Source organism: Acanthopagrus latus, chromosome 4 (genome assembly GCF_904848185.1).
Source record: "Acanthopagrus latus isolate v.2019 chromosome 4, fAcaLat1.1, whole genome shotgun sequence".
Taxonomy (NCBI): Eukaryota; Metazoa; Chordata; class Actinopteri; order Spariformes; family Sparidae; genus Acanthopagrus; species Acanthopagrus latus.
The window spans coordinates 667,803-683,435 of record NC_051042.1 but is presented as its reverse complement, the minus strand read 5'-3'; the positions used below and the strand labels follow the sequence as shown (position 1 = coordinate 683,435).

At 40.5% G+C, this 15,633-nt stretch overlaps 1 protein-coding gene across 5 annotated transcripts in view; it reads left to right on the top strand.

Annotated features, from left to right (window-relative positions):
* The window catches only part of adamts17 (ADAM metallopeptidase with thrombospondin type 1 motif, 17), a 107,074-nt gene that overhangs the window by 50,482 nt on the left and 40,959 nt on the right, over positions 1 to 15,633 (top strand). For all 5 annotated transcript variants that reach the window (XM_037096468.1, XM_037096467.1, XM_037096469.1 and 2 more), the window contains 3 exons: positions 5,710 to 5,815; positions 11,133 to 11,273; positions 12,463 to 12,613. In XM_037096468.1, the coding sequence (XP_036952363.1) occupies positions 5,710 to 5,815; positions 11,133 to 11,273; positions 12,463 to 12,613 (398 nt within the window). The remainder of the gene's footprint in view (positions 1 to 5,709; positions 5,816 to 11,132; positions 11,274 to 12,462; positions 12,614 to 15,633) is intronic.

Below are 15,633 nucleotides of genomic sequence, written 5' to 3'. Positions count from 1 at the left end.
GGGTTGGTGGGATGTTGATGTTGAACAAGGCCCTGATGACAGGAAACTTTATGGAGTAGCTGCTGACTGGTGGGAGGTGACGCTGCAGAAATCATCTGATCACACCCTCTCTGGTGCGTGTGTGTGTGTGTGCGCGTGCATGCATGTGTGTGTGCGCCCACTGAAAAGTTATACAGCCAAAGTAATGAATTGGACAACTACATTCAGCTTTTAGTTATTACCACAGATGCATTACAAGAAGATAGCACATTACATGATTTACGTGATTGTTTCCATTCATTCCAATGATGGCTGCTGAATCAGTGCATACACCAAAGGTTTTTTTCTGACATTGCTGCTGATGTCTGTTCCACTGGGTTGTGAATGTATGGGAATATTGTGGGCCGCTTTGGATACTAAGTGCTGTATCACTCATGATGAGCAGGTTATCAGCTATCAGTGTATATATGTGTGTCTGAATGGATCAATGTGACAAGTGTTGTAGACCACTTGATTGAAAGCACAATATAAATGTGCATTTAACACATCCACAAGAATGACATTTTTTTAACAATATTTTTTTAAATTTAAATATTTCACAAGGGGCAAACTACATATTCATATTTTTAGACATTGTGAGACAACACTAATCTTAAACATAAAACGTACAACATCTTAAAATATAGTGCAGTACAGTCTTACCATGTAGTTTGATTAAACATCAATTTGAAAGAATCAACAAACACACACACACACACACACACACACACACACACACACACGTGTGTGTGTGTGTGTGTGTGTTTGTGTGCAAATGTGTGGGCACTGTACTGTGAATATGTGTGTAGAGTCTGTTTAAGTGTGTGGTGTGTTTATAGGTGGGGTCAGTTTGTGGTGAACAAGTATTTATATGTGATTTATTTGCAAGCATGTGTGCATATTTGTGTGTGTGTGTGTGTGTGTGTGTGTGTGTGTGTGTGTGTGTGTGTGTGTGTGTGTGTGTGTGTGTGTGTGTGTGTGTGTGTGTGAGAGAGAGAGAGAGAGAGAGAGAGAGAGAGGGTGAACAAAGCGTCTCTTCCAGGCTGACTCAGGCCTGTGTTGTCAGCACTCGGGGCTTCGACTGTCCAGGATTCAGTGGCTCAATGGAAAGCCCTTCATGTTGTAACGGCTAATTAGCGCAAAATAAATGGCTGGCCGAAGCTGCTTGTGGGCAGCGCAGCGCTGTGAGTCCAGAGGCCTGATGAGGCTTTGTGGCTCTGTTGAGGCTGTCTGGCTGGATGTGCCGCCAGCTATCTGAGCCAACACATCACTGTTTGATCAGCCAGCTAGCCCCTAACACCAGGTCAAAACCCAGCGCTGATAACCACAGCGCTGTGGATCGCAGCTCTTTGTCCGGGGGCTTTACTCTCAGAAGTGCTGGCTTCAACGGATCTTTGATGCTGCAGAAAATCTCAGCCACACCTCTGACCTCACTGTGGAGCTTCACCACTCAGCTTTGTTTTATTGTATGGTAAAGGCCTGCTTAGTACTAGCAACTAGTGTCATTTGAAGGGAATCTGACCAGCTAATGAGGACCTCAGTCCATGGACCAAACATGGCAGGACATTCTTTCCAATGAAAGTTGCTGGCTCAGCACTGCAAATGCAACATTTTCATTGCTTCCAATGGCTGTGTGTCTGAGTGCTTGTAGATGTCACTGACATCTAGTTTGTTGTTTTTTACCCAGATAACTAAGTCTGCCTCCTACCTAATGGAACAGTTCAGAGGAGGCAAAAGTATTGCACAGATGATGTTTTCTGGTTGCTTTTGTTCTGGTCCATTTTACGGTATAGAAGCTAAATGGAAGTTGGTCAGGGTAAAGTTGTTTGTGTCAAACCACCATCTTTACCTGCTGTTAATCAATTTCAATCATAAAAGGGAAATACAGAGATTATCGAGAGATTTTCTAGTGTATGAACAACAGCTACTATATGGAAATATAGATTCTTAAAAGAACAAGCATATTGTCAGGAACTCAGCTGTTATTCCATGTCACAATCGCTCCCCTGTATATATCGCTCATCACCGCTGTTAAAGATTAAAGCAGCCGTTTAAACAATCATTTAAATATAACCTTCTGCATGGGCAACAAAGAATTGAATATTTCTGACCTGCTTTATTTGAATGAAAATATCAAGGTTGTTTCCTATAATTGTCTCAGATCATAGATATTATGCACACATAATTGCAGCCTCTGACAAAGCATGCATGGTTGTAAAATGGCAAACTAGTGAAGGGGGAAAAAACACACACACACACACATCCAAATCCAGGCCAACATCTGTTTTCATCAACCCATAATGTTTCCATTGAAGAGAGCTGTAGCCTGAGCCTCGTCCAATACAAAATCACCATGTTGGGATTTTGCTAAATTGGTCCATTCTGCACAATATTGTATCTATATACAATGAGAGAGCAATGCATTTAATGTATTTATCCTGTGGTGTCCAGTCATTTCAAATGGTACATGATGTCTACACATTTACAGAAACAACCATCAAAGTGAGATTTAATATCATCCACTTAGTTGAAAAGTCACACAGCTGGCAAGCAGCAGAAATATCCACTAAAGGCCATGAACCTTTTGCAGCATCCAATCTATGGCAATATGCTGAAAAAACTATCATTTGCAGCACAGGTGGGATGGGTTAGGGGTTAGGGTTAGGAGCACCACCCCTGAAGAGGAAATATGATAGCCAGTAGAGGTTGGCAACATTCACTGTTGTACAGTATCACCTCGACAGCATGTAGGTTTAAAAGTCTTTTAATTTTTACTTACTTTTACTGTGTGTGTCACAATAAGAGATCACAATAACACTCAAACCTAATACATTCAACTCGCACTTACATCAACAAAAGTTTTAACAGTCCTGGACTGAGCCATGCTACTCTGTGTGTGCTATCTAGACCCAATTCACTGTGACCAGTCCTTGAAGAAAAGGTGCTGATGGTTCCCAGCCCCCCTCCGAGCAGGAGACCATTGTAATGCCAGTGTTGAACAGTGCTGTCCTGGCCACGCAGAGTCTAATGATGATAATAGTAAAATTGCTTTGCTGAAGTAGCAGCTGTCTGCTTATGTTCCTCTTGCTTGTGAAGTTAGCTAGCAAGGTTTGTGTCACAGCAGCTGGGGCTAACTGAGCATTGGTATGAAAAGGACCTTGTCTTGCTGCTGTGGAGAGGAGTTTTGGAGGCCTGCTGAGGTGATCCAGGAGAGAAGGAGCTCAGAGGACAGGGGGTCCAGGAGAAAGAGCTGGGGGCAAGGCAAGGGAGAGTGAAGGGGGAGCTGCACTTTTGTTAAACTGGTCAGTGGGGGGTCTGTCACCCTGACCAACTGAAGCTCAAAGCTACCTAGGGGGTCCCAGGGAAATCTGGGGGAGTATTTGTGACCCATGATTAACAGTTTCATCTGCGGATGCCCAAAACAACGTTACATGTTCTTTTTTCTAAATTTGTGTCAGTAACTAGTACATGATTAAACACTTTACCCATGTTATATCAAAATGTACATTCATCATAATTTGTAGTATATACGTAAGGCAAAATGACAATATATTGCCATTGTTTGTCAAATACATATGTGGGCTATTATTGCAGAGCAGATCAACATGGGCACTGTGTGTGAATAGGTAAATGGTGCATTTTCTCCTGGCCTCCCAATGTATGAGAACAACACCAGTAATACAGTTACTGTGTTGCAGTATACTAATGGATCTTTTAACATTACTGAGTTCAGGTGCAGCGGCAGTTTCAGCTGACTGTCTCTGTTTGCTGTGTATTTAGACAGTTTACAGTCACTGGAGCTTAATAATGAATTATATTGTTCTGGGTAGGCCTAGGCAGTATTTTGATGTTATCGTTGTCATGATATGAGAAAATATATTGTCTAGGACTTTGGAAATCTTCATATGTGTCATAAGTGTTGTCTTTTCCTGATTTTAAAGGCTGCACTTCAGTAAAGTGATGTCATTCTCTAAACTTACTAGACTGTTCTACTTGTTCTAATGCTTCTCTTCACCCACTTAGTCATAATATGCATATAAAAAAAAGTTATTGTGGGAAAACTTTAGAATAGTACAAATAGTTATGCCAACAATATTGTTGCAATATCAATACTGAGGTGCCTGATCAACAATAATATGATATTCCATGTATGATATGAAATTTCCAATCCAGCTTTTATGAATTGCTTTTGAGGAAATTTGAAAAAAGGCAAGATTGATAATATATTGTGTTAAAACCAAAAGACAACACATTATTATTTGAAAGCCATATTGCCCAACCCTTGCTCTGGTCAGTATTTTAGTGCTTTTGTGTCTGGTCATTCCAACAAACCGTAAGAACATGAATATATGAGATATGGACACAAAATAGTGATGGTTTAGAAAATTACTTACTGGCATGAAGTTGGTGAAATATTGGTTGGTTTAAATATGGCCAATATTGGTGAATTAGCAATATTAGCAAACAATCCGTATTATTACCATCCTTGAGACATTCGTCTGATTATAAAAGTAATTTCTCTTTTTCTTCATTTATCTGAGGCAAGGTGTTCTAAGCCAAGTTTAAAGTTGTGCTGGTAGTTAAGCTTTGGCAAAAGATGCTACTACACATGGGGACTGTTGTCTTACATTTCTGATACCAGTGGTGGGAGTTGTTGAAAATGAAGACAACAGTGATCATGAAGTTCTGTTTGGGTGCTCTGAGAACACAGCTGAACTAAAGTGAAGTCCCTCTATCCCTTTACATTGAGCATATGTTTGGTGTAAACAAGGGCCATCTGAATCTGAAGCAGAGACTTGGCTTGAATGGTGGACAGATTTTACAGCTCTATATATCTATATGACAATTATAACGTTTTGTTCATGCTTTCATACACTGCTGTTTAAACACAATTGTATTGATAAGACTTCTTATTGCCATTCATATCAGAAAACATTCAATGGATCTCTACATAATACTCTCACTGAGTTTAACTGTAACCCTAATGTGGCAGATGGTTTCTTATACAGAACCATCTGGAAAGCTACTCTTTGAAAATGGGCAGGCACTTCCAAATAATATGTGCCTTGGTAAATGGACGAACCATTTTATGTATCACCAGATCAGATCAACAGCAGAGGAGTGCTCCCACCAGAGGAGGCAATTGGTAAATCCAACCTACAGAAATCTGTTGGGAGAAGAGTGAAAACATGTTTTCCATTGACAGAAGCCTCATTGCCATTCTTCCCCTTGAAGAGCCACCACTTAAGTTTTCAAATAAATAGTTGCATTTCTTGCTGGTCGTTACATCAAAACCACACTCGTAGCTGCCAGTCGTTCCTCATAGGGTGTTGCTTGTTTGAGCCACTGTGTGTTCTGATGAAAGTGCATAGCCTGATGAGATACATTTGCAACATCGCATGATTGGTACTACACAGCCTCATAGAGCCACAGCAGCATGTTCCCATTGTTTTTGTGTTTGTCACCTGAGGTATAGTGTGTTATCTGCAGGGCTATCTGCAGGCTAGAAATGGATGTGAAAGGAGCTATAACCTTGATCTTCTCATGTAACCTTGGGTTTGTTGAAGTGTGTAAATGTATGCTGAATGTATTACCCAGTGTTTCATTAAAACATCAATTGGCATTAAACATTACAGCACAATTAGAAGTGTTATTTATGATTTTATGTCATGTCATGTCGCTGTGTTGCAGGTATTGCTTATTTGGGTGGCATCTGCAGTGCCAAGAGGAAGTGTGTGCTAGCAGAGGACAATGGACTTAATCTGGCCTTCACCATCGCTCACGAGCTGGGACACAAGTAGGTTTTAATGCAGTCAAGTTTCAGGCAGGTGTGTTTTGAAAATGTTTCATGTTATTATGTGTGGCTGTGGATTAGGAGGTACAGTGGTCGTCACCTAACCTAAAGGTTGGTGGTTCAATCCTCAGCCCCTGTAGTCAACATGTCGCAATGTCCTTGGGCAAGATACTGTAAGTCTTAATCTCAACAACAATAAAACAATTGGGATTTGGGCTGAGTTCTCTGCAGTGGCCTAACAGTAACATGTTACAGCTAATCTAAATCACAAGCAAAATCTAATTTATGTTGGCTCACACTGTGTATCTACCAATTGGAATTCTGTTCCAATACATCAGACACACTAACGGGTCATGTAAGTGACCAAAGTTGAGTTCAGTACAGACTTAGTTACACCTCCACTATGTCCACAAACGAGCCCAGCACTCTATGGCTTTGTGACCAGCATGGAGTGTCGGTGGAACACCTTGAAGTTGCTTTTCTCAAATTTGAGAGTCTCACTCAAGGATAACAAGCAAGCTGTGTTAGGATATCATGTGCTGGAGAGGTTTTCTGTGTCTTCTGTCCACAAACAGTCAGTGGACGAGTTGCCTGACTGATGTTTGCTGTGACAACAAGCTTTTTCTCTCTCAACATGACACATCAGACAGATTGATTTTCAAACTTACCAAGAACTCCAGTTTGTCCTCTTTTCATCCTGACCCTCTCCTCTTGGAATGATCACAAGTGAAACACTGTCTATTCAAGCTTTCTCATGGTGCCCACTAAAATACACTGTGATATAAATTTTAGATCATATTGCCCACATCTAGCATGCACTGTGGAACTGGAGGACATAAACTGAGCGGACCGTTAAAATAACAAAAAAATGCCAAGCTAGTCAATCAGTTGGCATGCAAAAAATGTTCAGTTCAGTTGTTTACATATCAACTGCTGAACAAAAAAACTAGACTAAACCAGGTTAGCTGTTTCCTCCAGTTTCCAGTCTTAGTTAACCTGCTGGCTGTAGTTTTTGTTTACATGCGAAGAAACTACCCAACCATCTGACTACCTGCCAAAAACAGAACAGATATAAATCATCATATGAATTAAGATGAAATACTATCCACCAATTGGTCCCCAAATGGTTTTTCTTACACTAAAGATTCTTTCTTTTGCTGCTCTGGCAGGGACTCCTGTGTTGTACTTCAGGAAGATCTTTTTCATCACTGGCAGCTTTTGGATTGCACTGACAAAGTTGTTGTTAATTAACTGCAAGTAGCTGTCCACTTCATTGAAAACTGTTGTTCTCCATATCCAGTTACTTCCTTGCTGTTATCATTTGGGTCCTTACAATCTGTCTGCATGTGATCGTCTGGTGATTCGGGTTTGAAGCAGGGTTACTTCTACTTTAAGGTTTAGCATAACATCTGTTTTCTTTCCACTGGGGATGTAGGTCAGTCTGAATCAAGACATTATTTATTAACATACAAAAGGTTTGCAGTAAGGTAACAAAGTGACTGAGACATCCATGGGAGCCAAACTTGGCTGTTTATTTTTTTTGCTGTGTGGCAGTAACACGTCTGTTTAAGCAGGAAACATGCTGTCCACACATAAAAGCCTTACTGACAGGCCAGTTATACACAGCTAATGCCAACCTGATGATAACTGCCAAAATGCATGAACCTTTCTAGCAGCCTTGTGACTGTACCAGGCCCCTCAGGAGTTATCACAGTTTTCATGAAGCAGCTCTGCTCCAGCTTTGGGGGCCGGGAAAGGTAACAAGCTGGCACACACTGTGTCTGACTGCTGCCAATGTACAGTACATGCACAATAGTAGTCAAGGATGAGCCAAAAAAGTGCTGACAAACCCAAAGTAAAACAAACAACAAGCCATATACTAAAGCTAGGATAAAGCTAAACAGCCCAAGTAAAGAAGCTGCTCTGTAGTCTGGAAGTATAGCCACGGATACGCAGGAGGGTGAACAGACTGTGACAAGGTGGGTGTTTGTCTTTTAGTATCATTTGTGCTCTGTGCAGACTCCTTAGTTTGGGCCAGAATCAATACAGCTTTAGACAAATCTATGAAAATGTTCCTCTTTCCAAGCATCCATAATTTTGACAGTAGAGCCTATGGGACAAGAGTCAAACAGACCTACAAACTTATAGACAACATGCCTGGAGTTAGTAGGGTTCTTCATGGCATCAATAAAAAATATACTCCTTGGAAGAGTTCCAAATATGAATCTTTTCTTGCAACATTCCTGTCCCTAGTATCACTCTACTATGTGACCTTTGCATACAAAGATATATTGTTTTAGTTGAGCACAAAGATAGAAACAAAGTATAGTGAATGACAGCCTTGTAAGAAGAAACTACAAAAAGAAATGAACAAGATGAACATACCTGAACCATTAGCAGAACATACTTTTCCTAGTGCAGAGGATAGTCCTGGGCTAAGAATATGCAGTGTGAAATGCCCTACACTCTCCTTTCCTCTCTCTTCAGAGGTTCGAATCATAGGCTTTGTAATATTTTTAATTAAATGAGAGTACGTTTGGGGACACAACTGTTCAATATCCACATCTGAAACTGAACATTCCTTTAAAAACAACTTCAAGAGTCTACACTGTAACAATCGTATGCAAAATATTTTCTGCAGTCAAGTCCCAACGTGGTGTGAGATGATGTTAAGTTGTACAGGGTATAACACAACAGTTTTAATACCTAAGTCTACTTCCCTTTGCGTTGGTTCATCCTCTCCAAGAATGAATTGGTTGCATCGCATCCTGACGTGTGGCGTTGAGCCAAAAAGTACTCAAAAAGTGCTCTGTGACAAGGTTCATGATAGGTCCTCTGTCATGTTGAATCCCAGGAACCTATAACTCTTCACCTGCTCCACCTCAGCTCCACTGATGCAGACAGGGGTGTGTGTCCTTGCCTCACTGGTCATGCTGATGTTGGGCAATATGTTCCTCTCTTTATAATACACTGCAAGATTGTTGAAATTCTCTAGATATGAATTTTAATCATTGTTTGAAATCCATCTGATCCAATATCCAATTGCACGTGTGGAACTCATTCCCTGAGTTTTATGTTTTCCATTTGGTTTCATGGCGCAGATTTCTGAGCAGAAATTCCCCACCCTTCTATAGGTGTTGCTATTTTCACGAAGACATCATCTGTGGATCTGCTGGCTGTGAATGCAGACTGGTGAGGGTCCAGAATGGCTAAAATATTATTGTTGATGTGTTGGAGAACCAGTTTGTTTCCCAGAACAGTGCTGCTTGCCACAGGGTTGTAGTTGTAAAGACTAGATGATGCAGACTTGCATCTATGCACACAGAGATGATGTAAGCTGTCTTGTTTGCTCCAGTTCTATGGTGTTACAAGTTAACAAAGATGGGTATTGCTAATAGTCTACCATTAGATTATTATTTATATGTTTATGGATAATGGCAAACAGGTAGAAACTGGACAAGAAAAAGAAAACTTGTACCACAAGATTGTTACAATTGTTATAATCGCCCATTTTTTAATGAGGAAACACCAAAGTACATGGAATGGGAAACAAGCACAACACGCCACGATTTAAACTAGTTTTCATTTTCTGTCACAAATATCTTTTCGCTCCTGCTGATACAATCCTGAATCAAACCTGATTACATTTCACAAGAAAAAGCAAATATGTGAGTTAGTATTGAACCAGACGTTTGACATCTGTTTCAACATGGCAGGACTGATTGCTAATTGTCAGAGTTTAGGCAATGAGGCCAGCTTTTGCACAAGGATTGATATGGTTGGGAATGTTAATATGAATATAGTGAAAACACTGATAAATCTGTATTCGGTCACATCCCTAGCTCCATGTTTTCATGAATTTAATCTTCATACAGACATGACATCCAGTGGTGGATGTTTGGTGCTGCGTTGTGTGATAAGTTATAAATTACATGTATTCAACCTTTAGTGGAGTGTTTAAGATAATGTGGCTTGTCTGGTCTGGCCTGAATGGTCCTGGCTGTGTTGGACGGTTCTCAGACACTGATCTGTTTCCTGCTTTGAAGGTGTTGAACTGTCCTCTGCAGTGGATGAGGAGAAGTGTGAGCCCTGAAATGTAATTCTATATTGCTCTCATTTCAACCAGGGGAAAAGAATCTGCACTTGTAATTTATTAGTTTCTGAATCTGTGCCTAGAGTTCAGACTAGGATGTTGTTTTTAATTTGCAAATGTAGGTCATGGCTTTGGGTGGAAACAGGCACACACACACACACACACACACACACACACACCAACACACGGTTACAAGTGAAGTCCTCCCTGTTTCAACACACATTCCATCCTCTGTTGATCTCTGTTTGTGTCTCTCACACAGACATGCATTGTGTGTGCACAGATGCACTGTGGGTAAGAGATCCTTCCTGTCGGAGCTTCCCTAAGGCTCTGCTCTATCAATATGTTGCAGGTGTGTTACAATAAAACATGCTGCTGGTTAAAGGAAATTCACTGTACTCCACTGGTTTTCCATGTGTGTTCTGTTGCTGTGTGCATACAGTTTATCAGTTCTACACACTATTTGAATTCTTTTATTCTCCCCTCATTTTTCTAGAGTATGGTGCAGTAAAGAAGGTCTCGTTGCTCTCACACAGAATTGAAATGTTTGAACTACTGTAATGACAATTACTTTCAGTTGACCGAGTGATGCACTGAGGTGTTTGAAGCTTTTCTAATTTTACTTTCTCATAATCGTTACTGACGCTCTTGTTCATCAACATGCTCATTGTTTAAAAGAAGAAAAGAAATAATCAGACAGCAGACAATCAGTGTGATAATCAAAGTCATAATCAAAGAGACAAACTGTCCAGAGGATTCACAGTAACAATTGATTCATTTATATCATAGTACTGATCCAACAAGCCTTTGTTTGCAAGATGTAGGTAATTTTTCCTTCATGGGAAACACTGTTTCTATACTACACATGTTAATAGCAAGGTATTGTGCTGATACAGAGTTTGTCTATATACCAGGAGGTGAAAATGGCTCAATACAAACAAAGGTGCAGGAGAGTGTGATACCAAGTAAAACAAAGCAGAAAAAACACTCCTCAGTCATAACGTGCATATGCTGATCTTACCATAATGATCTCTGTCACAGCTCCCATGTTAAGCATAAGCATAGTAACTGTGTACTGTACTTAACTGTTCTTCTACTTACCTTGTTACAGGTATGACTTGTTAAAAATGCTTCAAAATTCTGAGATGGCTGTTTGACTCCTTGGTTTAATATAAACAGCTCTGCTACCCTTCAACACAGTGTCTGATATCCATGTCTTGTCTTCAGCATGGGAATGAGCCATGATGATGACCACGCCACCTGCACTGGTCACTCTCACATCATGTCAGGTGAATGGGTAAAAGGAAGAAACCCCAGTGACTTGTCGTGGTCGTCCTGCAGCCGCGATGACCTCGAGAACTTTCTCAGGTGAGACTGTTTTTACTCACATGTTGTCAGATGAACTGTATTATACTGTTGTTTCCCTCCCTGTGGTGTGTGGAAGGACAGTAAGTGAGATTTGTAAATGTGCTCTTACATTACGTGAAATCATGCACACAGGTTTTTGTGAAATTTGTCCTGTGACAATCCTGTGAAACCTGACATTTTCATATAAATAATCATCTCATAAACAAATGTTATAAAATAATTGAACCAACAACTATAGATCAAATTATTAAAAACAAAAAACAATATTATGCAATGTTATTCCATCACCCATTTTTAAAATAGGAGTCTAATTCACTATTTTGTAATAGTTAGCCTGCACAGCTGGCTCTTGTAGAGTAATGTTACATTCATAGGGATCAATATGGTGACACCAGGGTTAACACCAGGGTTATATAAATCTCTCACTCAAAGCCAGTTACTGCTGTCATGACAAGATGTCTTTTAGGATCCAAAGTGCTGCTCAGCACAGCGACGAGCCTCTTCTTGGCCGGTAACACTGCCTCTGTCCTGTTGTGTTTTACTCTCAGCTCGGCTTGATAGAGAACTCTGTATTTCACTTGTCCCATAGTACGTATAGGGCATTTAACCACAGTCTGTGATTGTGCGTCTACCACATTTTTCAGTATCTGTACCACAAAGTCTCTCATCTTTTGTCCTCTGTGCTTTCTCTCACCCTACCCGGTGACATTTTGCCTTTTTTCGAGGTCCCTCTACATTCATGCATTTCTTAGATGGCTGCTCAACTTGGTTGGAAAGGATCCAAATGGCTTGGATCGATGCATCTTAGAAGACATGATCCTGTTCCCTGTGTCTGGACAACATATTAATCTTGGTTCCTTAGTTCAATACAATTTTTTTTTAAAAACAATTTTAAACTTTTCTATACTGATTTCTGAAAGTTAAATACAATATGTACTGTATATCTACAGAAGGTATAGCCCCTCCAAGGTGCCTCTCACACACACACAGAAGTCTTACTTCATACGTTATAGCCTCTGATGTCATCATGCTTTCAAAATAACAAGTAACTTTGTTCAAATCATAACTACACATTATACCATGTCTGTTTTGGATTCAGATTTGACAATGAAAAGAAAACCCTACGTACCTAAACAGTTCATTGGTAAGGGCGAAGTATGACTCCTACTCTTGGGTGCCTTTCAAACAGGTCCAAAGCCAGTGCCTGCCTACTGCACACCGACCCCAGGAGCCGTTACCAGGTCCGCCTTCCTCCCAAGCTGCCAGGCATGCACTACAGTGTGGATGAACAGTGCCAGATTCTGTTTGGAACCAATGCCACTTTCTGCAACGACATGGAGGTACAATATTCTTGTATTTTAAAGGTCACATTTTATTTTTTTTATTTTTTTTTTCCAGAAATGTTTAAATGTTTTTGTGTAACATTATTAAAACCAAGAGATCCATTGATCCTTTGAATAAAGTAGAGGTACTGGCTTGGAGAACAATGTAGGACTGACTCCTGGTAAATGACCTTTGACCTCCTTCACAGTGGATGCTAGGAGTGGTTTTGGTCTGGGGTTCAGACAGATGATGTTGTCTGCCTCTTTTAATCATTCAGTCTCTTATCCACGATTCTTCATGTTTCCCACAGCTGTCACTTTTGATGTCATGATGATGTCATACACCACCCCAGTCTCTCTCAGTATGGGGCCTGTCCTTAGGGCGTACCAGCAGAGTTTTCCTGTTGTTGAATGGTTTGTGGTAAGCTCTGACTGGTTAGATGTTCTGACAGTTCAGTCATGTAAGGGAGTCTCACTGGAACACTACTGTGGGTCCTCCTTGACTTTGGCAGTTTTTGTGGTGGGATTTTCAGCATCCAGTCCTTGTACCAGTTGGTCCTGAGTACCCCCCTGGACCTACTGCAGACATTGTGTTCTGTATAGGAGGCTCCTGACCACTGTTCCATATTATGATCAGTGCTGAAACTTCAGATAAACATAATGGTCTGTGTGTAATATACACTTTCTGTAGAGTCTAGTTGAGCTCTCAGTTGAAGAAATTCAAGCAGATAGTTTTACCATCCTCCTCTGTCTGATGACCATTCTGGTCAGCTACCTGTTGCACCAGCTATGTGTAAGTTCTGTCTTAAGTAAGGGTAGGGTTAGGGTTACGCACAATACTGAGCTTACACTCCTCATATTTAAGTTTGCTGTAATTGGTTGACTACATGAATTGCAATCGGGATAAATGAGACCTTGTAGATCTTCCTCTCTGCCAGAGGTATTCTGTATCATCACCCTGAGGGCAGCAGCTGGTATTCAGTGTAGAGGTGTGTTTTGTCATTCTCCTGCGTACAGCTGTGCTGTAAGGATCATCTAGCTGCTTGGTTGCCTATTATCTTCCCCACTGTCTTAACAATCCTGTTTAGCTTGTTTCAACTTACCAAGGTCAGGTACCTGTACCAGAGATAATAAAACAAGAATGCTATCTAGCAGACTGACACTTAAAACTTACACACTTACATATAAAATCCAATGTGTCCTCAAACTTAGTTTATCATCTGTATATGTATCCAGATACTTACAGCAATTGACAGTCTCCACAGTTTGGTCACACAGCTTTGTGATGGGAGTGGATCTTCTTGGTTTAAAAATGAGTTCCTTTGTTTTACCAACATTAATGAACAGTGAGCTGGACTTACATCATTGTTCTAACTTAAAAACTTGAGCAAAATAGTCAGATCCAACATGACTTTTATGGAAAAGATGCTTCTGCTCATGGGAATCTGCGCATAATAGTAGTAGTTTGTAGATTGAAAACAGCACCTTGCCCTCACTTTCTCTGTCCCAGACTTGAGTTGTTTTACTGTTGGGTAGTTCCCTCTGCACTTGCTGTCTGTACTGTCTGCCCACTTTTGTTCAACCAGAATTCAGAAGCTACCTCAGTGGATTTCTGTTATTGTCCTTGTCTCTGTCTACTCTGATTATAGTATATCCATGATTATCTTCTTTGCAGTCCTGCTTTAATCTCAGTGAAACAGATTAGACTACTGCATCAAAAGTCCTCCTCAGATGTGAAGTGTCACATCATCCATCCTGCAGAGTGATGCACAGAGAACAATCTACTGCTCAATGTCAGCAAAACCAAGGAGCCATCACTGAAATCCTTGTAGCCCTCCACTAGTCAAAAATCCCACTTTAACCACTAAGATTGGGATTTTGTGTGCAATGGTAATGTGTGAACTCTGCATTTACACCTGGGTCAGTTGACTCTGCAGTCGACACAGGTTATAATCACCTCAGCTAGGCTCGGCTTCAATCCAAACAACCGGGGTGAACATGTTTAATTCCACTGTGCAAAATGATGACATGTTATCAACATCCAATACCACCAGAATATAGAGCAGCTTCAATCCCCAGGCAGTGACACTACTGAACTCATCCTTGACAAAAATGGAGCAGGCCACAAGACTTTAGATATTATTTTCTTTTTCAACACTTAAATTTACCTTGTACCTGTTGTTAAGCAACCTTACATTTGATAAGGTAACTGCCAGTAGAGGATGATGGATTTGTTAGTTGGTTATTGATATCTCATCTGGAGTGTCGCTCCTTTGCTTTACGTTTCATCAGTTCTCTGTCTCAGTAATCCACAGGGCAGAACAATATCAGTGCCCAAGCTCTTTGCATTACCCCTACAGGAGAGCAAAAACTCCAGGGAGTCGGTAATGGTTGGCAGCATTGTCTGTGTTATCTCCAGATAATGGAGTTAATTAAACTGCCAAAACAACAGAGGCTGCCGAAAGGTTCATAGTTATTGTGATAGTAAGCTGAACAAAAAATGAAACAAAGGGCAGGACAGCACTAAACACACTTCAAGACATAATTATGATAATTAAAACAATGACACTGTAGAGAGCTGTTTGACACAGGGTCAGCAGCAAGGCAGTGCCCCTGGTGCTGCGATGTTGCTGCAGAAAATGGTGTTATCACCTCCTGTGGCCAATCAGCAAAAGGCTGAAAATAAATCATTCCATCCTCTTACTTATCAAACAACAAATGGTACATGAAATAGGACAAAGTATTATGATAAGGTGATAATTATAGCATCCAACCATAAACTTACTCTGCGGCTAGTGGCAGTAATGATGCTCTGTTACTGGACAGATTAAGTTTACAACAATATACAATATAACAAACACTTAATGAGGCTTCACTTGCAAACTGTTGCAAATTAGTAGCTGTTAATTAAAGAGTTATCTAATCCTGTAATATGTTTGCTTTCCAGTGCAAAAATGTGAGTGTCCAATGTTTTCGACACAAAACACCTGGTAAAATTCCTCCAAGTCATCCTATCTTTCAGAAACAATGCGCATGCC